Genomic DNA, 22,638 nt, shown 5'->3' on the forward strand with positions numbered 1-22,638 from the left:
TTTCACCTCATGAATTATGCATGAGTAAATTTATAGACTCGACGGAGTAATTGTTACGCACTACTAATTAATTTTCTTCTACGTTCATTCAAAAGTGAAAATTTAGATCTGAAAAATGCCATTACTAGCGTTTCACGTATGTGACAATAAGTTTCCTTAAATTAAATTTAACATCCAATTGATTTCAGCAGTAATAACGGTATGCCATGTTTCTCCCAAGAATATAATCTGACTTTAAAGTTAAGAATCGTTAATTTTCAATGTAATCCATTTGTATTACGCCGGATGTCAGTAAAATTCTAATCCAGCAGAAAATATACTGATCTCTGAGCTATTTATGCATTTTTTTTCTTTTGAAAGTATTGGACTGAATTTAGAGTATTACAACTACTTATAATTTGAAATAGTAAAACTAGAACAAAATTTTAGAATCTTAAATGTAGAGAGTGCATCCTGGAACACATCCGGGCACTTTGCATTTAGTTATAACGTAGCTTCTTCAAAGGCAAACTGTTCAAAATCCCCCACTCTCAGCAGTTAAGTGTATAGGATAGCGCATTTATAACGGTCAGTGAAATAAGGCTCGCTGAAGCTTAAACTACATAAAATGTTATTCGTCTGCCTTGCAGAGTTGACGGGCGGGCCACTGAAAGATACATACAGACTGGAGCAGTTCCACCTCCACTGGGGGTCCAACGATGACCACGGATCGGAGCACACGATTGATGGTCAAACCTATGCAGCAGAGGTGAGTAGAGACTTGATTACATTTTACCAACATATGACTATAACAAAGTACACCAAAAGCCCCTTACTTGACACCAAAAGCCCCTTATTTGGCACCGAAAGCATCTTAGTTGACACCAAAAGCCTCTTATTTGGCACCAGAATCCCCTTAAAAGTCCCTTATTTGACACCGAAACCCCTTTTATGGCACCAAAAGCCTCTTATTTGGCACCAGAATCCCCTGAAAAGCCCTTTATTTGACACCAAAAGCCCCTTATATGGCACCAAAAGCCTCTAAGCTGACACCAAAAAGCCTCTTATTTGGCACCAAAATCCCCTTAAAAGCCCCGTATTTGGCACCAAAAGCCTTTTAAATGGCATCAAAAGCCTTTTAATTGACACCAAAAGCCTCTTATTTGACACCAAACGTCCCTTATTTGGCACCAAAAGGCCCCTTTTAGACACCAAATTTGGACGATTAGTTGACGGTGTTGCGAGTTATGGTCACTGAAATCAAATGTATAATTGTCTTGAATGATTTTGTATGCTTAATCTTCATTGATAAACGCTCGATTTGATTAATGTAAGGAAAAGTGTGAGGTTAAGTGATTATAATCCTGTTGATCCCCCTGTTGACCACCCCGATGAGCTAACCCCACCTTTTACTGACATCTATTGTCAAGTGACTTGTTTTGTCTCTCGTTCATATTCGTCCTTTTTACACAGTTAAAGTAAGGTAAATTTAAAGTTGGCGTCCTATACGATAGTATAAAGATAAGGCTGTGTTGTCCTTCACGGTAGTATTAAGATAATGTTATGTTGTCCTTCACGGTAACATTAAGATAAGGTCATGTTTTCCTTCACGGTAATATGAAGGATATGAAGATAAGGTTATGTTGTCCTTCACGGTAGTATAAATAATAGGCTTAGACATGTATGATTTCAAAATCAAATAGTTAACTTCAATACCAACTGTGCATGATTTATGATATGTATGAACATGACAAATGCTAACATGATCGATGAGTTTCCGTTTACATGATTTTAAATGCATATTAAGTAAAAAACAAAAAAAACAACATGCAATAAAATTCAGTTAAATAGGAGGTCATTGGATAAACCTTTGTTTTTATACAAAACATTCCTGTTTGTTTCTTTTGCAAATTGATGTTTAATTTGTATTATGATTGATTATAGATTAAATTCCTCAGCGTCAGTCCTGACAAACAGAAGCAATGTTTTAATTAAAAACTGTCAATTTAAGTAGATATCAAAGTGTTTTTTATGACGTATAAATGACACGAACGACACACGATCGCTATAGTGTTGAGGGCGTACAATTAAGAACTAAAAATTTTTTTTTACAAAAATAACAGCAGCGTTGAGTCTTGTTAGTTGTAAACAATATTCTTGTGATCGTTTAAATATGACGCGACTCATTGGCAGTTTTGAGTTCTTGGTTGGTTTTAACTGACCGTGCAAAGATGACTTACCATGTAAAAACCACTGGCGTCGAAAGGCGACTGACTGTGCATGGCGACTTACCATGGAAAGACCTATGACCGTGCAAGGAGACTTACCATGGAAAGACCTATGACCGTGCAAAGACGACTGACCGTGCAAAGACGAGTGACCGTGGAAATACAACTGTTCGTACAAATATGAGTGACCATGCAAAGACGAGTGATCATGCAAAGACGAGTGACCATGCAAAGACGAGCGACCGTGCAAAGACGAGTGACCGTGCAAATACAACTGACCGTACAAATATGAGTGACCATGCAAAGACGAGTGATCATGCAAAGACGAGTGGCCGTGCAAAGACAAGTGACCATGCAAAGACGAGTGACCATGCAAAGACGAGTGACCACGCAAAGACGAGTGACCACGCAAAGACATGCAAAGACGAGTGACCATGTAAAGACGAGTGACCGTGCAAAGACGAATACCCATGCAAAGACGAGTGACCATGCAAAGACGAGTAATCATACACAGTCGACTGACCATGCAAAGACGAGTAACCATTCAAAGACGAGTGACCATGTAAAGTCGACTGACCATGCAAAGACGAGTGACCGTGCAAAGACGAATGACCATGCAAAGACGAGTGACCGTGCAAAGACGAGTGACCCTGCAAAGACGAGTGACCATGCAATCTCACTGATGAAAACTTAACGCTACAGCCTACATATTAAGCCAATGATATTTCAGAAAGGCAATCAAGTACTAGACTAAATTATTAATTTCACTTTTCGCGGTTGCTTTAAGGCCCGCCTTCTGCCTCTCATCCGATATACACTCCCTGCGTCAGATTTTGCGTTGTCAGTGTATCAGTCACTGCGGTAAAACCGTTGTATTCTAAGTCAGTTAGATGGCCTAGAGTAATTCTTTAATGAAGAAGAAGGGTTCGTTCGCAACGCTCACTCCGTCATTCTTTTTCATTAAGAATTTACTTCATGTCATCTAACTATTACCTGGTTAAGTATTATATGAGGTAAGGTTACCTTTGGGTCAAACGTAAGGGTTACAATTTCAGCGTTTACGGCTTTTAAAGTGACTCGCTCATGGTTTGTAAAATGCGTTTGTTTTAATTACGAAGTAAAGTGTGGCAAATCATAAATAGTGTTAATACAAAAATACCAAAAGCTGGAACCCTTCAGCAAATGTTGATATTTGCTCAAATATCGTCTTTGAAGATCACAATTTTCATTAGCATTTATAACGCGATTGAAAATTATTACGGATGCGATGTTGCGTGATTGGTTGATTGACATTATCAAGTAATGCTATCAATGAATCCGTAAAAGGTCATCATACCAAATTCACCTTTATTAATGATCCGGTGGCCGTGTGGACTAGTCGGCTGTTTTTTTTTCTTGACTGGCCCAGTTCGAACCCCGCTAAAACCAAAATACTTGTTTATGTTATAACTGTAGTATTTCTGCAATTTTGATATCAAAGAGTAATATAATGATAAAATAAGTGTTTTCAGATACATAACAGGGAAAATTATTTTTTGGTCCAAAAACATGAGCGAGTCACTTTAAAGGGAATTACTGGTTAAATATGTTCGAAGATATATTTTCTTCGCTTTGAAGGTTATTTTCTTCATTATTAATATGAATCGTTGTAAGGCAATTAATTCACACATACGTCGGACTGATGTAGGCCAAATATAACAAATTACTATACCAAGTGAACAGTTTCATGACAGTGACGATATAATAAGAAAAAAATGTAGATTTATTGGTTTGTCTTTGTAAAATACATTTGTTTTGGACTGCTGTTATATGGTTCAGAACACCCTATCCATGTTAGTCATATCTGAATACATTGGATAGTAATAAAAATGCCTCTCACACTAAGATAAGTAGATACAACCTACATTTACAGTCAATGAAAATGCTGATTTTTAAAGGCCCGCCCACTGTCACTCGCATACGCAATCCCTGTGTCAGATTTTGCTTTAACAATCTGAGAGCCAATGCGGCTGTATTCTAAGTCATTTAGATGACCTGAATTAAAATCTTAATGATTAAGAAAGACTCGTTCGCTTCGCTCACTGCCCATTCTTCATCGTTAAGATTTTAATTCATGCCATCTAACTATTAATAAAGCTCCAGTGAGACCGAATACAGTGTAAATCAACGAATTAAAAGAAATAAGAGCATTCATAATAAACTTGCAAAACCCCCTTGCTTACTTTAAATGGTCCATGCCCGCTCGTACATAATATAGTTTCATTCCAGCCCTCGCATATTTTATACCTCATTTTCGCAAAATTAACCTACGCCCGTTTAACAAGAACCTAATATACACGAGCGGCCATGGAAGATACTTACAGCATGATATTCATGAAAGCATTTGGAGTGCCAGTTTTTAAAGCTGTGTCACAGATTGAACGTTTCGACAACTTTATTGATTTGTTTGTCTGGGAACAAGCCAATTTATGCGAAAATGCATGGAAAACCAGTGACATAAGACTGCTGACAAAAAATCAGATAGCAGATTTTCTTATTTATGTTCAAACATTGATGTTTCATGCACTTTTCTTAAATCGCTAGTAACGCTTTCAGCCATAAAATATTAATTTTCAAACGGAAATATGAAAACCATCAATCTGACCATTTGTCAGCAGTCTTATATCACTGGTTTGCAGATATTTACGCAGAAATTGGCTCATTCCAAGACAAGATATAAAGAAAGTTGTAAAAACGGTAAATCTGTGAGAGTGCAGCTTTAAACCATTGTTCAACATGTAAAATGCAATACTCTTTGATGATTCTGGGTCAAGAACTTAGGTTAATGAGTTTGTTGCAAGAAATTAATTAATGACATTTGGTCCATGAACTTATTTGGATGAATCGCTGATGGAAAAATCATGAAAAAAAAATCATGCATCAACAAGTTTTATTAACTATTTTATGGACTTGCTTATGATTATCAGCTCATAAACAGATGTTCGACATGGCGTGAAGGCAGGTCATTTTCACACCTGTTGCACCGGTTATAAAAGGTGGCTCTAGCGTGAAAGGTTCATTAATTTAAGTCTATTTAATCATTATCGAAATATCTTTTTATATTTCTCTTAAACGGAGCATGCCAATGTTGTTGCGGTTGTAGTAGCAGTAGCAGTAGCAGCAACAGCAGCTGCTGCTGTTGTTGTTGTTTTGTCTAAAGGCACAAGGCTAGTGCCCAAAAGACGCAGAATGAAATACGCAAAGCGTCCAAACAACATAGATAGACCACACATCCATCAAAATAACATTATCGATTAATGATTGGGTTACCGTCTTTGAACGGTCATTCACAGAGAAGTTCACTTGGGATTTAACTTGACTATGGCTTTTAAATTATGCACGTAAGCTCACACTTGTCCCAACATTATGTTATAATTTCTTTCAAAATTAAAAGTATAATCCTTTTCTGATCCGACATCAACTTGACGACAATGAAGACTCAAGTTAAATCATTTATGTTAACTGATGAAGTTACTTCAAGTAATCAATAACCGGATACAGGCATCACCTGCAAACGAACGAATCAGGTCTAAGCATGTTCCTGTCCCTTATCCAATCGGTAAAGTTCAAAATAATGCGTCTCCTTGTAGCTTTATCTTTTTCACTATAAATGCATTAAGTATGTGAGTTTTGGGGAGGCTGTATGCAGTAAATATTAAATGATATATTGCACCTCCACTTCGTTCACTAAAATGCATTATGTATGTGAGTTTTAAGGAGGATGTATGCAGTAAATATTAAATGATATATTGCACCTCCACTTCGTTCACTTAAAATGCATTAAGTATGTGAGTTTTGGGGAGGCTGTATGCAGTAAATATTAAATGATATATTGCACCTCCACTTCGTTCACTAAAAATGCATTAAGTATGTGAGTTTTGGGGAGGCTGTATGCAGTAAATATTAAATGATATATTGCACCTCCACTTCGTTCACTAAAAATGCATTAAGTATGGAAGTTTTGGGGAGTCTGTATGCAGTAAATAGTTAATGATTTATTGCACCTCCACTTCGTTCGCTAAAAATGCATTAAGTATGTGAGTTTTGGGGAGGCTGTATGCAGTAAATATTAAATGATATATTGCACCTCCACTTCGTTCACTAAAAATGCATTAAGTATTTGAGTTTTGGGGAGGCTGTATGCAGTAAATTTTAAATGATATATTGCACCTCCACTTCTTTTACTAAAAATTCATTAAGTATGTGAGTTTTGGGGAGGCTGTATGCAGTAAATATTAAATGATATATTGCACCTCCACTTCGTTCACTTAAAATGCATTAAGTATGTGAGTTTTGGGGAGGCTGTATGGAGTAAAATTTAAATGATATATTGCACCTCCACCTCGTGCACTACATATGCACCAAGTACGGGAGTTTTATGGAGTCATGTTCCAACCAAGACACGAATAACTAGATTGTATCTCTAATAAACCAATACTTGCATTTAATTCATATAATCATCAGTTAATTATTCTATTTTTATACATCAGCTCCACCTTGTCCACTACAACTGCACCAAGTACGGTAGTTTCGGGGAAGCTGTTGACAAGCCCGATGGTCTTGCTGTCCTCGGCATTATGATACAGGTATATATAAGTTGTGGTTCAATTCATGAATTTTATGGAATATATCACAAGCTAGCGTAGCGATGTTACAGTTTGACCAATTGTGTCACTTAGACAACAGTTACTGACTTTTGGTTCACATCAAAGCGTCTTGGCATTTTATGAGAAATAACTTTTGAATAAATTTCAAACGCATAACAGCGATTCCATTGGCGAACAAAGTAGGACAAATTGTAAGTTTAGATAAAGTGAATATGTACAATGAAATAATATGAACGTCCATTCATGGTATTGGTCATTTCAAATCATGTGTCACTGAATTCTAGCAAAACTATGTTTTCATGCGAATTCAGATTTGCCAGTACTCTGACCTTGTATTGTATATCATTTATATTTTCCAGTCCGGAGCCGAACATCCCGGTTTCAAAAACCTTGTTGACACGATGCGCAACGTGAAGTCACGTGGACAAACGTGTACGGTTCTCAAGACGTTTAACCCGGCTTCCTTATTGCCAGGTACATCAATATTTTTTTATTGAATTCTTGATGTGTTTGTCTGCAATTTATGTATTCATATTGACTTAAGATATCAAGCACAAGAAACGAAAGAAGCGAATGGTACTGTTTTACTAGGAAAGTGGGGCACAGCAGTTGTTGTTGCTGTTGTTTATAATAAAGTTTATATAGGTCTGCCCGCTCTCATTGGCTGCTATATGACTTGACCCCGCATTATGTCCCGTCACGACACGAAGTGTATTTAAATTCCAAAGGGGACATGAGTAATAAGTGACTGCAATTCCTAGTTGCATCAAGACTACCCCCGAGATGAGTTCTGAAATTTAAGAAGCAGTCAAAACAATATGTCGAAAGGGAGGTATCCATCGAAAAGTTGGTCATAGTTTACATTTTGTAAACCCACCTGATAGGTTTCCAGTTCAGTATATATATATATTTCAATGCAATAATTGCGTGGATATGCTATGCGCTTTTTACGTGTATGTATCAATATATAACCGCGAAAGTTTTGCGATTTCAGGAAACATAAATAGCTACTGGACCTACCACGGGTCATTGACCACGCCCCCATGCTATGAGAGCGTGCAGTGGATTGTTCTCAGACAGCCAACCCAGTATTCACCTAAACAGGTACACATGGTTGTCTTTTACTTTATTCTTATCAAGGAGCCCATATCTGGAACCCATGTCGTTAAAGGCCTTGTTTAAGAAATGTTTGGCATGATAATCTCCTGCTGTGCATCTCCTGCTAATTGCACTGGTGCCACAGTAGGGGCCAATTTCCTGTGTATTCGTTGATTGGCTCACGGCCATTTGAGTCCATTTCTATAATAAATCTTCCAAAACTGCACAGCAGGATACTCAGATCGGGGATCTGATAAGAGGGATCAAGGCAAGTAGATTAAGATCACTAAACAGAGGCTGTGTACAGTACACAGTTGTTGTTATTGTTTTTTGTTGTTGTTACTTTTTTTTTGGGGGGGGGGGTGGCACTTACAGAAGACTTAAACTAGGCCTTTAAGAATCCTAAGAGCGATTCCGTCAATGACTAGATGTTAAATAGTTGTTATTCATATCGGCCAATTCAAAGCCAAAACGGCATTTGATTTGTATACAGTTAAAAATAATAGATATGTAACCCTTAATTTCTGAGTAAAAAGCGCAAATATCGTTTAAAAAAATTCGTCTGTAAAATATCATATGTATCTTTTATCATTAAAGTCAAGTGATTTAAATATGATAATGCATTAAAATTGCATTTATCAAATTTGACCTATATTGTGTTGTCAACTGGTTCCTAACTATCTAGGTTATTTATCTATCTGACTATAAGCCCGACATATATAGAAAAAAACTCACTCGTGCGTAAAATCAAAATCATGTTTAATGATGTTGTTTTTGCAGCAATAAAAAAATGACAACGTTATTATGCAATGCTACGTTTTTTCTTCGACATTAACTAGTTTTGCCAATTAAAAAACTGATCTTTAATTAACGTAGTATATTTAGCCTTGACCCAAGTTGAACGTATGACTTTGACATCACTTATAACTAAAAAATAATAATAATCAAGAATGATGCATGATTTAATAACACTTCAATATTAAGTCATAGTTAGGTGACATGAAGTAAATTCTTAATGATTAAGAAAGGGTGGAGTAAGAGTAAAATATTACTTGAGGTCATCTTACTGACTTAGAATAAAACCACATTGGCTGATACATTGTCAACGCAAAATCTGACGAGGGGAGTATGTACCTTTAAACACCCGCGAAAGTTGAAACTCTTATTATTAAAGACTGTCTAGTACTTATTGGCTGTAAATATATGTTGAATTCTAATGATACTTAATCAGGTAATCAAGATTGTTGTCGATAATCATATTTTACATATTTGTAGCTTCAAGCACTTCGAAGTCTGCTGAACGCTTCCGAAGGTGGAGTTTGCATCCAGGACAACTTCCGCCCTCCACTTCCGCTCGGTGACCGAAAAATCCGGTCATCTTTCACGGAAGTCATTTCTTCTACCAAAATATAAACATGCGGTTAAAGTCAACCGAATTATGAACATGAGGTTACAGTCAACTTAAATGGAGAAGAAGCCATTTTAAATAAAATTGTTCATAACTTTATTAGTCAGTAAGAATACCATACAGCAAGACGGCAGATGGTCTAGCGCTTTTTGTTAAGATAGAAACTATTGGAAACAATATAAAGAAAATATCACATTTATATTCATGTGGCCCTGTCTGTCGTATTGAGGTTTAAGTCAAAGAGTATATTAGCAACAGAATGGGGAAACATGTAGCGCTTTATTGATTGCAACATTGCACTGCACGAGGCACGGTGACGAACGCAGACGATCTTTGTTTTTAAAAGACTATAGATATTACCATGACAACATAAAAGAAGAAATGATTTCCTGGTGTGACATTGTATTGCAATATAATAATTATAAATTTACATTCCTGTGATTTTTTTCTGATACTTCTGACGTAGCATGCCCATTGCACAGTGTAAAATACTAGATTATTGCATGTGAAGAAATGTTACAAAGGCTTTATTGATCGATGCAACATTGTTTTCACATAGGCTATCGAGAAAATATGTACATTTCCATGACCATTTTAGTTTCGTTATGACTTATCATGATGCCATATTGAAAGTGTGTAATACTAGCATGTTACCAATCGTAACAACTCGACCATGTCCGGCAAACTTCGGGAGTGACAGATTCTTTGGATAATGACCGAGGTGTTCCGATTGGAATACCAGTTGGTCGCTGTATGTAGATACTCATCAATGCAACATGGTATTGTACAAAACATTAAAAGAAGATATTGAATATATATTTAGTCAGTTGCAAAGTGGATGCTAGTTATGTTAACTTGCATGTAGAAATGATTTGATTTATTGATTAATGCAACATTGTATTTCACAGGGTTATAGAAAATGTGTATGATTTTTGTGGCTCTTGTCTCGAATTCTAATTTATCTAGTCTGAAATTGGCAACGGTAGTATTTTGAGATTTTTTATTCATGCCTTTAGTCAACGAATGTGTGCCCTGTAAGATTGAAGAAAGTCCTTCTATGGAATTTAATCATGATAGTTACTTCAGTATTTTGGGCACTCCTCGATATACATGTATAGACTAGAGGATATAACGCAATATTAGGGTACCTATGGTTGGCGTCCATGTTAAACAATGAAATGCATGCTTTAGAAGCTTTACAAATGCTGTATGTATTGTTAATGTTTTGTCATTACATTGCTTTATTATGTATTTAAATAGTGTTATTTTACAAATATACGGATCTAATTTCTAATGGACATTTGTTTATGTATACTGAAGGTTATGAATAATAAATATAAGGGGAGGCATAATTATATGGGGAATTAATGCACCAGTCAATTGTGACCACGCCCCCCCCGGTCCGTTGGTATACCGGGATGGAGGGGAAATGGGCCGTGTTTTTACTTTCCATGGTGCCGCGAAGTGCCGGGTGACTGCGGTTGTTTTGTCTTCGCGCCAAATTTAGCGGAGAATGGGCCTCATCTAGAGTCCCTGGGGTGCGGGGGGGGGGGGGGTGGCATTTGGCGGGGATTTTACCGACAGTTTGTTAACCGGGCTTGGCTGGACCGAAAGTCAAAGTCCCCGCTATTCCCCGGACCTGGGGGCCGTGGTTACAATTGACTGGTGCATAAATACAGCGAGTGACTCCCGAGAGGCGGGATTGTGGCAGGCCCGGTGAAACCATAACTCGGGAAATAGTTGTCTATGCATGCCAATGTATTTCACCATGCTTCGTGCTTCAGTGTGTGACAACTTATTTTGCAGTTTGGCATAATAAGTGCACCCCCCCCTTTCCATCTCCCGCAACCTGCCCCACACTCGCACATACCAACACGCCTCGAGTTGAGAAGAACATTGATAAGTGCATTAGGCTATGCTGAATTGTTTTCTATAAACCAAATCTGACGAGCAGGTTTGTGGTCTCCGTCATCTCGAAAACAAGGAACAACAGTTTTCAAACCATTGAAAATAAAACAAAGTCTATGTTAATGAATTTTACGTCAACCAATATATCAATCAAAATCTTTATTTCCACCTGATAGGAGATATGCATTAATACGTACAGACATAAAAGTAAAAAGTAAGCTTTTTAAATGATTAAATCAGATTCGGTCCGGCGATCCGTCTGGTGGAGATGTGGGTGTAAAAACCATTGTTTAATATTTTTACCGCATCTTTTCTAACGAGAAAACAACTAATATTTTGTTGAAATGAACTACGGAAACATGCATTACAACGGTTCCGTGTAAAAGCAATTATATTGAACACAAGAAACAAAATTCCGTTGATGTTTTATTTAAAGTTGTCTTGCTGAACCAGCTGTTTCAGCGTTAGAATCATTGTTCCACCCACGCTTTAAGTGCACAATGTATCTCGACAATTCACCTCGCACGAAACAACCTGAACATATCCGTTCACATGTTTAAGCGTTGTAAATAACCATGTTACACGTTTAGAAATTTAAATATTTAATGTCAGTTATCGTAATGGCAGTGAAGTTCAACAGTTCATCCGTGTTTTAATGATGTTTCTAAGGCAGTGGCATCGCTTGCAGCATTCGGAACTCCTCGGTCATGTTTTCATCGAAAAACAACACTACTCGGATGTATATGGACGGTTTACAATGTCAGAAAGTTATACAGTTGAACTACGTTGCAAGTACAATGTAGATCGCGAAGTGATTTCAATTTAGCAGTTAAACGTTATGTCTTTACTCTTGTGAGTCTTAATTATTTATGCAATTATACACATCACTGGCACTCATTTCAAGTACACTCAGTAATACAAAATACACGTGACACTATTATTAATTAATACCGTTATTTGAAATTTTACCAACTACTTCTACTAATGGACCGGCATACATCCGAGGTTGTTTTCGATGGAAAATGACCGATGAGTTCCGAATGCAGTATTGGTCAGAGATGGGGAACAAATAAAGTTATTTTAATAATGATAACCATACACATTAAAGCTGCACTCTCACGGATAGACCGATTTGACTCTTTTCACTTTTGTTTGTCTCAGAATCAGCTGATTTTGGCGTCAGTGTTTACAAAGCAGACATTTAGGGTGAAGCACAATATAAAATATCTCATTTTTTTGGAAAATTGCCGACAGTTTCATTTTCCTGAAAGCGTTAGTAACGATTTTAGCCATAAAACATAAATTTTCGAGCGTAGGTATTAAAAACTGCGATCTGATATTTTATCAGCATTATTAAGTCACCGTTTTTCAGACATTTACGCAAAATTTGGCTAATTACAAGTAAAACATTCCCTGAAAGTTGTCAGAACAGTGAATTTGTGAGAGTGCAGCTTTCAAAGAAGATACCCACTACCGTTTTACCACGTGTCCGAGACGCCGCAAAGATTTGAGGCTAGGTGAGCGATTTAAGACCAACAACTCTTGGAATAAAGCTAAAATCATTTTTAATATACCTGGACACATTAGTCAGAACTCGAGCAAATTGCATGTTTTTTTTCAATGGCAATGCATTTCTAGTTCTGAATTATATGTCAGGGTATTAATAATACATAAAAAGACATTTTCTCGTGTGAGATCACTCAGACCGCTGTAGCAAATTTAGACATTTGGTTTTGGGAAGTGGCATGTTCCGAGTTCGCCGTCCCTTCGACCCCGAACGACAAATCCAATAACTACCGCTCGCCACGTCGAATGACTAGTAATTGTTTTAGTTAAAAACAATAAAACATTATTTTACATAAACAGAAGAAAAAGGCGTATGGATTCCATATAATCTGTAATTAATACCGCTTAAATTTGTTCACCCCTTTTGTGGAACTATATGTAGTCTTATACGGTATATAGGCTCTTGGATTTCTGAGGAAATGACTAGACTGTGACTTGAGTTATAATTAAACATAATTGGCGCACTATTTTAGGGTGTGATAAGCCCAAACAACATTTCAAAATGTTCGCGCTCGCTTTCAATGATCCCTTCACCTTTTATATTATATATTTATAAGAATTTACATTAATGTTATGTTATGAACTATACTTAAGAGTGGTTTAATATTAATATTTTCTAATGCTGGCTAATAGTTTAACTAAACAATTATAAACCAGGAATAATGTTACTTTTTGTCTTGAAAACGCCGAAAACATTCGTATTTTGCCGGGCCTACAGAGTAAAGCGGTATTCTGGATTTCGGTCTAGAAAAAAGCGTATCTTCATGATTATACTGTAACAATCACCTTGCCATATAAAAAATAGCAAAATACTTTCAACGTTAAGCAACAGGGGGGATCACTGCGTTATAGAGTTTGAAAATGCCCCAAAAAAAGAAACGATTGCCGTTTTAACTTATACGCGTATTATGATCGTAACAACTCGGTTATCTCCGGATCCGATTGCGAAATCAAAACAAACAAAGGTGAGATATTTTACAGGTGTTCTATCATCAAATGGTCATTTCTGAATACGTTAACATAAATAGCGTTTGAAACGTTTGCCATTTGAAATATATAATATTATAGTTGTAAACCTTCGAGGCAATAGTAATATTTGCAATATCTGAATATTGCGGTGGTTTTTGTGACCTGTTTTATGACTTCCTGTTTTTATTTATATACAAAATTTTCGAAGAGGAAGTAAAAATGACGTCACTTTTTAGAAGCAGACAATATTATTTATCAGTTTGATTTTTTTGATATTTGTCAAACGTCTCAGTAAAAATATTATATAATGTTGTTCCATTTTGTCGTGCCTATTGATTTAAAATTTTTAAGTCGCTAGATCTCACTTATGTGATAAGTTTTATAAATCCATCGTAAATATTGTAAGAGTTATGGCCCTTTGTAACTTTTTAAACAAATACATATTTTGGGCACTAGTCATTTCGTACCCTGACCATTTGATGCCCTCCAATTTTTTATCATTCCGTTCCCTTTGGATAGTCATTTTGTACCTACATATAATCACGGACCTATAAACCATGGATTGGCAACTGCCCGATATTTGAAACAATAAGAAATAATAATTAACCCACAATCCTTAGCGCACGCTCGGCAAATATCTGAAAATTCCACCGAATCTCCGATCGGTGATTAACAGCGATCTTCGGTTATTTCCGCCAGCTCTGCTGATAATTATTTTTAACACCGATCGACATGTCGCATGTAATATGTTTGTAGTTTGTTATTGCATTTTCTCTAATTATCGAAGTATTAATCAGGACCTAATATGTTCCTGATTAAAGTTATATTTAGGTTTAATTAATGTTTTCCTACATGTATATATTTGGCCGATGTCAGACATCTCGAAAACGACCACACGGTAAGATCTCGGAATGAAATCGCGCTGCACGCGTGAGTTTGAGACAATCGCATTAACACAGATGAGAGTTGCCAATCCATGGTTTATAGGTCCATGATATAATCATTTCGTATACCCTATATTTAGTCTAAAATAATAGACGTGTTATACGGGATTCTTCCAATCCCTAACGTCTAAACGGGAATGTGCAAAAAACGGGGGTGTTTTAAAAATATTGAAATTGTTTTAAGTGAAGTATTTTATGGTTGAAATTGATCATAAAGAGTTATTTTCATATTTTGCTATGTAAGTGAAATGTTATTTTGCACTAAACAAGCATTTAATGCATTAAAACAAGTTGTTTACCTTTCCAATAAAACGAAAGTTGACTGACACAGATAACAATTATGCGAAGGGGAACAACTCGATACAATCGTAATAACTCGGCCTCCTCAGACAAAGCTTCGAGATAGACCTCGTTATACAATCGTAACAACTCGGCCATGGCCGAAATGTTCCGAGCGATTTAAAACTGTGCCCTGAAGCCTTGCAGGTGCCCTTCATGTATATATCGTTATGTTTTGACAGAATGAAATGAAGAAAAGCCGTCAAATTCATAATTATAAGTTGGATAAAAAAAAAATTGTGTATGGAACTAATATAAAATAACATTATCTGGTAATATTTCTTGTTTTTATGATATTTTATAGACGCTATATGCTTTAACCCGGAATCCTGATCGGAACAACTACCCACTTTTGATACTAAACAATTTATACGTGAAGGATTTGCCATATCAAAAATCTAAAAAAAATCCGTCAACGTACAATTATTTGGACTAACCCTATATTATATTTATATTTGAAGTTAAGGTTAAAATATAGGGTACGAAATGACTTTAGGTAGGGTATGAAATGACTGTCCAAAGGGTACGAAATGACCAAATATCGGAGGGTACGAAATGGTCAGGGTACGAAATGACTATAAACCTATATTTTTCATGTTTTTATAAGCCCTGTTGCCAAAGATGCGAGAGCCCTGGTTTAAATAAAATGCTTTTAAAAGAAGAATGCAAAAAAGGACTTCCAGAAGTATGGCATGTATGACGCATTTTTAAAAAACTTTGGCAAATGTCGCAACCCCATTGGTTTTTGAACAAAATCTCAGGGTAGATATATCCATAAATATGGCATCACTTATCAATGTGACATTTCACATGAAATTTTCTTCACCCTCTGAAAAGGAACGTATCCAGGTAAGGAAGTTACTAGTCTATAATGTTTACAGCAGTTTTGGGACATGTACAATATTAACATACACTGTATATAACAAGGTTGGGGATTGGACCAGCCTAAAGCTGTCACTCCTGCACAAGGTAATCAGTTTGTTGAGACTGATGCAAAATATTGTTAAGTGTTAAAAGAAATTTCAGGTTATATAAGCATGTCAGTTATTCTGTTTCAGATTGTGCTGTAAGTCAAGGACAATCAGTTGATGCCACCAGAAAGATTCGGCAACATGGATCTAGGATTTTACATGTAAAGAAATAATGTTTTATGTAACAAACATACATGAACATTAAGTTAAATGTAAAGAGCAAAAAGATTTGTTACACTGACAAAACTCATAAGCTTTGGAGATTATTTAATAGCAGCTATGTCGTTCTTATTCCAAAGCTGTAAAGACTCTGACGAGCTTTTAATAGCCATAATGTTGTTCTTATTCCTAAGCTGTAAAGACTCTGAAGAGCTTTTTATAGCAGCAATGTTGTTCTTATTCCTAAGCTGTAAAGACTCTGAAGAGCTTTTAATATCAACAATGTTGTTCTTATTCCTAAGCTGTAAAGACTCTGAAGAGCTTTTAATATCAACAATGTTGTTCTTATTCCAAAGCTGTAAAGACTCTGAAGAGCTTTTAATAGCAACAGTGTTGTTCTTATTCCAAAGCTGTAAAGACTCTGAAGAGCTTTTAATAGCAACAGTGTTGTTCTTATTCCAAAGCTGTAAAGACTCTGAAGAGCTTTTAATATCAACAGTGTTGTTCTTATTCCAAAGCTGTAAAGACTCTGAAGAGCTTTTAATAGCCATAATGTTGTTCTTATTCCTAAGCTGTAAAGACTCTGAAGAGCTTTTAATAGCAGCAATGTTGTTCTTATTCCTAAGCTGTAAAGACTCTGAAGAGCTTTTAATATCAACAATGTTGTTCTTATTCCTAAGCTGTAAAGACTCTGAAGAGCTTTTAATATCAACAATGTTGTTCTTATTCCAAAGCTGTAAAGACTCTGAAGAGCTTTTAATAGCAACAGTGTTGTTCTTATTCCAAAGCTGTAAAGACTCTGAAGAGCTTTTAATAGCAACAGTGTTGTTCTTATTCCAAAGCTGTAAAGACTCTGAAGAGCTTTTAATAGCAACAGTGTTGTTCTTATTCCAAAGCTGTAAAGACCCTGAAGAGCTTTTAATAGCAACAGTGTTGTTCTTATTCCAAAGCTGTAAAGACTCTGAAGAGCTTTTAATAGCAACAGTGTTGTTCTTATTCCAAAGCTGTAAAGACTCTGAAGAGCTTTTAATAGCAACAGTGTTGTTCTTATTCCAAAGCTGTAAAGACTCTGAAGAGCTTTTAATAGCAACAGTGTTGTTCTTATTCCAAAGCTGTCAAGACTCTGAAGAGCTTTTAATAGCAACAGTGTTGTTCTTATTCCAAAGCTGTAAAGACTCTGAAGAGCTTTTAATAGCAACAGTGTTGTTCTTATTCCAAAGCTGTAAAGACTCTGAAGCATTGAAAACTAATCTAACATTGATCCATGCATGTTTCGCCAAAACTTTTCAATCCATACACCGAAAAGCGGCGGAATAGTTGAGCGCGCTGTCTCTGTGACAGCTCTTGTTTAGTTTTTTTCTTGGAAAGAGCAAATTTTTGCGTAAATATCTGCAAACCGATGATAAAAGATTGCTGACAAAAGTTCAGATCACAGATTTTCATATACCGGTATCTGTTCGAAAATTAATGTTTTATGGCTTAATCTGCTACTAACTGTTTAAGGGATATGCATAAAACATCAATTTTTAACTTAAATCTAAAATCTGCGATCTAATTTTGTATCAGCAGCCTTATATAACTGGTTTCCATGCATTTTCACAAAAATTGGCGCGTTCAATGACAAAAAATAAAAAAAGTTCCATCTGTGAGAGTGCAGCTTTAATAGCAACAATATTGTTCTTATTCATAAACGAAGTATATTTACTACATGTATGTCAAAGCCTATCAATTAAAATCATATATATCAAAAAATCATTTTAATTTTTTCTTTTATTTTTATCATTTTTATTTTCAGAATAATATTGCTTTTGATATTTCTGAAACTGATAATATGGGTGTGTATATTCTACTCGCGTGCCCAGCGACGTCGAAATTTACTAAGTGCCAGACAACTCGGACTTACCCAGGGAACCACTTCAGGAACTGTTGTCATGCCAGCAGGGATGGTAATATTGTAGATTTAATTGATTCATTCACTGCTGTCATGGAAAGAGTTGATTGTATTGAAAAGTTTATTCTGCAAAATCTTGACAGAGCATTTATTTTGCATGTGATAAAGCATGAAAAATAAGAATCAATTGTTATATTTTCATTTCTTTTTTTTTTGTTACTAATGATTTTGGGTGTAATTTTTTTCGCATTTATGAAGAAAGATTTTTTAGTTTGTGTTAAACATATATTGCATGACCTAGGTCTTTCTTCCAAAATGCCGCCTACACAGGTCACGAAAGATCGAACCGTTCAATACAATTTTATCTTACAGAAGATACGCGAATGTAATATATTTACTTATTAACACTTTCTTTAAAATGTGTTTACATATTATATGCATGTGTATCAAAACTTGAGAAAACCCACTTTATTTTCAGGAACAAGGTTACATTATAAATGGCTTTAACAGCAGAGCAGGCAATCCAGTGGTTCCATCTTTTGCACCTCCGACGTACGAAGAGGCCGAACGCAATAAAACAATGGAAGAGAAACCGCCGGCATACGAACAAGTGTTCTCTCACAGTTTGAACAGCCTGCCAACAGGTCCATGTGTATATCCTGCATATAACAATTCTGGAACCTCAGGTCATAATTCACAAAGAACAGAAGGGCCTCCAGCACAGCCCTTAGAAGGGCCTCCAGCTTATTCACCTTATACAGTTACAACGACCACAGACACAGAAAATTCCCAAGCACCAAATTAACACAGTAAACTCTCAGGATTAAATCAAGCCTTAATGGTTGTTTGACCCCCATATCTAAAAATTATTTAAGTCCAATCTCAATCTTAGTCTCAACTCAATTTACCACATAACATCTAAAGTAAGTCAAATTCTTTTACAGGTTTACTCTTTTAAAAAGCGCATTCATTAATAAAATATGTTATTTTAATGTTTTATTAATATTCTGAAGCAAAAATTCAACAGCACAAAATGTTATTGAGTGTAACTCATTGTTTTTGAGCAGTTACTCATTTTATTTTTGTTTACATTTTTTTGCTTTATATTTTTTTCTTATTGAATATTCACCAAATTATTTATCAACACATACTATGAGAAGATTAACATTTAGAAAAATTAAAAACACAAGTTGTTGAATCATTCAATGCTGTTATGTGGAGAAATAAGTCGATAACGAGCTTGAGATTTGACTTAAGTAAAGTATTTTTACAGGGCCAAGGTATGTGCACCTTACAGGCTTGTGAAATTGCATGTCTTGGCTTAGATTTGAACTAAGTCTTTTGCGAAATGATATTATAATCATAAATGAACAGATTAATTCTATATCAAAGATTTAGGTAAAATCATGTTTTCTGTAACATGTATTCCTTTGCTCAAGTATAACATTACACAACAATTTATTTTTATACTTTTTTAAGTGCTTCATAAAGGTGTATGAAACATTTCTTTGCAAAAAAGAGGTAACAGTTAGAAATTTTTAAACATACAATTAAATCAAAAGTAAAATGATAACATTTATAAATGAGAAGTGTTTCAAACGGTTGCACGTTTGACTGCTTTTAACTTTTGCAATCTCTGTTCAAATAATTTTTATATATATCTTTTGTTTACAAATAATGATGTTGTTGTGTTTTTTTTTTTTAAATATCCGCTTATTTATTAATTTGTTTGTCTTAAATTTCATTGAAGCTGCATTCTTACAAACTGATTGTTTTGACAACTTTTTTATTTTCTTAATTAGCATTTATTTGCATTAATGACTGTAATCCAGTAATATAAGACAGCTGACAAAAGATCAGATCACAGTTTATCATATTTTCATTTGGCTAATAATGTTACTAACGCTTTGAGCTGAGACAAATAATATTAAGTGTCAAAACTGGCGACGTCTGTGAGAGTGTGGCTTTAAAAAGTGTGCAGTGATTTGTCCCTTTTCTTGCAATCTAATTGCAAACACATGTAGAAATTCAACCCATCATTATCTGATTCATATAGCCTACTAGTTCATGGCTCGAAATTCCTTGTATTTTTTCTTGTCAATAGTGTAACTTGGCACACATTTCTAACCTACTCATGTCCGTTTGTCAAGGTCACACTTTGGTCAGAATTCCTTGGTCTTGGTCAGATAACAGACAAGCACTAACTTTTGCATTTAAACATATAACCCCTGGGGTATGGCACTTTTAAATTATGCCATCCCCCTACAGAAGCAAATTTACCCTTTTAAAGTCCAAATTAGCCAAAAAAGACACCCACCCATATACTATTTAAATAATTGCCTTACCCCCGCGGGAGAATGGTTTCAGCTAAAGAGTTATAGAAGGGTGTGTGCACCCTGTCCTTTTTTTGGTAGCACCCTTCTGCCCTCCTGGAGACCAACATTTGCACCCTCCTGCCTTCATGGAATTAAATGCCTAAATATTTGATTAACACTTATCATTTACTTTAATTTAGCTCAATTCCTTACATTTACTGTCAAATTTGTAAGGATCCAATTCATCACAGCCTGACATAATGAACCTTTTTCTCCCTTAGTACGCTGTCCCTTTTCTTTATCTCATGTATACAGAAATCTGATACTACTGTGAAATGATGGTTTCTATTCAGCATTATTAAAACTGTTTAATCCAAAACAATATAGTTTGATCTCATATTACGTTTTTGTAGCTTGTTTGTTTTACAAAGAAAAAAAGTCGATGTTTGTTTTGTTTTGTTTTCAAAGAAAAAAGTTGATAAGCCTTGTTGTGGTCTGCAGAATACTAAACCTTGGCTATAACTTAAAAAAACTGTTCAAGATATTCTAAGATATTCAAATGAAACCTGGTACACATGATGTAACTCTGTCATAATTAAGTGAGGAGTTATGCCCCTTTTTCAGCAGAAAGAAGAGCGAAACACATGTCTAGTTTATTAAGTATTTTGTGCAATCGAGTAACCTAAAATACACATTTGCCAACATTTTTAGTGGTTATGGGTACAGATTTTATAACTGCTTTTTTAAAGTGATTGATTGGATTGTGATATTATTTATTTAATCAAAAGAATGAGTAGAGTAGAGTGATAGAAAATATAAACTGGTATGGAATTTTCACTTAAGGTAAAGATTTTTGCCTTCTTTTTTTAATATATTTATCATTTATTGAATGTTTGGATTTGTTCTTCTGGCATCCTGTATCATTTTATTGTTATCACATATTTTCACTAGTATTTCATTTTCACAATTCCAAATTCAAAGACATTATATAAATATTGAATGCCTTGAGGGTGACAGTGCATATTGTCAACCTGAAGTAAATACTGTCGACCGAGGCGAATAATATAACAGTGACAATGTCATTTAATGTTACAGTGACAAAATTTAATCAAACATATTAATAAATCAAAATTGTCAGAGAGTGGCAATGTAGCAGAGGGTGATAGTGCGGGGTGGTGGGCGAAAAAATTACCCTGGCGTTTTTCCTATATGTGCTTTAAAAGTTAGGTATAATAATACTATAAAAGCTGTTTATTTGTTTCAAATTACATGTCACAGTCCGAGTGCTCATTTCTGATATATTATTTATAGATCTGGTGTACATGATTACTAAATGCTAATTATTCAAAATACATTCCATGTCTTGAATTGCTTTGACTCCTGTTGCTGACTATTTCAGTGTTTATATATTTTTCTTTTTTTTATCATTTTTACGGAAAAGCCATTTCAAATTTTTCATTGATGTTACAATTTGATCCCTTCACTTAAAGGGACTAGACACCCGAAGGTCCTAAAAATTGGCAAATACAGTATTTCCTCAAAACAAGCTTAAATTTATCTATACAAGCTAGTATGAAGTCCATAATAAATAATTTTATAATTAATAGAATATTTTGTCGCTGTCTCAGCCGAGTTTACCTGTTTAAAAATAGCGCATAATGGTTTCCCAGTTTATAGTGTGCATAATTAGCATGTGAAAGTCAGCTGATTAGTTTACCAACATAAACCAACGCTTCTTTGCATTAACTTGGATTTATGTAGAATACAAACATAGACAATAGAAATAGAAAAATACACAAAAACTGTAAAAGATACATGTGTCATAAGCGATGTGATAAATCGGTTAGATTCAATGCGTCGCAAACAACAATATCAATTTTATGTGAGTTTTTGACAAATATCTTTTATTTCTTGCAATGGTATCATCTGGTGTCTAGTCCCTTTAAAATGAAAATAGTTCAAGTCCTTGGTCAGATTTTTTTTGTTTTTTGAAGAAAAAAACAACTTAGGTTTTGTGATAGTCTTGCTGTTTTTGTTGTTGTCTGAACCTTTCAAGACATTGATGTTGCTTTCTTCCTTGTGTACGCTTACATATTTATTTTCTGTGATGTTAAATGTTAATGTGCATTTGTTGTTTTATTAGTTTTGTATTTTTGTTTGTTTCACTGAGTTGTTTCATTTTTCTCATCCTATGGTCGAAATAAAGTTACAAAAATA

At 35.2% G+C, this 22,638-nt stretch overlaps 1 protein-coding gene and 1 long non-coding RNA gene across 5 annotated transcripts in view; both read left to right on the plus strand.

The window, feature by feature from the left end:
- LOC128242134 (carbonic anhydrase-like) overlaps window positions 1–10,653 on the plus strand; it is a 31,430-nt gene extending 20,777 nt beyond the window's left edge. For all 4 annotated transcript variants that reach the window (XM_052959186.1, XM_052959189.1, XM_052959188.1 and 1 more), the window contains exons 4-8: window positions 630–748; window positions 6,737–6,832; window positions 7,213–7,327; window positions 7,848–7,957; window positions 9,227–10,653. In XM_052959186.1, coding sequence (XP_052815146.1) covers window positions 630–748; window positions 6,737–6,832; window positions 7,213–7,327; window positions 7,848–7,957; window positions 9,227–9,364 — 578 coding nt within the window. In that variant the 3' untranslated portion in view covers window positions 9,365–10,653. The remainder of the gene's footprint in view (window positions 1–629; window positions 749–6,736; window positions 6,833–7,212; window positions 7,328–7,847; window positions 7,958–9,226) is intronic.
- Window positions 10,654–13,747: 3,094 nt separating this feature from the next.
- LOC128244777 (uncharacterized) lies at window positions 13,748–22,638 on the plus strand. The gene is made up of 4 exons (XR_008262988.1): window positions 13,748–13,798; window positions 16,144–16,217; window positions 18,011–18,161; window positions 18,585–22,638. It is a non-coding gene; the product is annotated as an uncharacterized LOC128244777 (long non-coding RNA).

Source organism: Mya arenaria, chromosome 8, assembly GCF_026914265.1.
Source record: "Mya arenaria isolate MELC-2E11 chromosome 8, ASM2691426v1".
In the NCBI taxonomy this organism is placed as follows: domain Eukaryota; kingdom Metazoa; phylum Mollusca; class Bivalvia; order Myida; family Myidae; genus Mya; species Mya arenaria.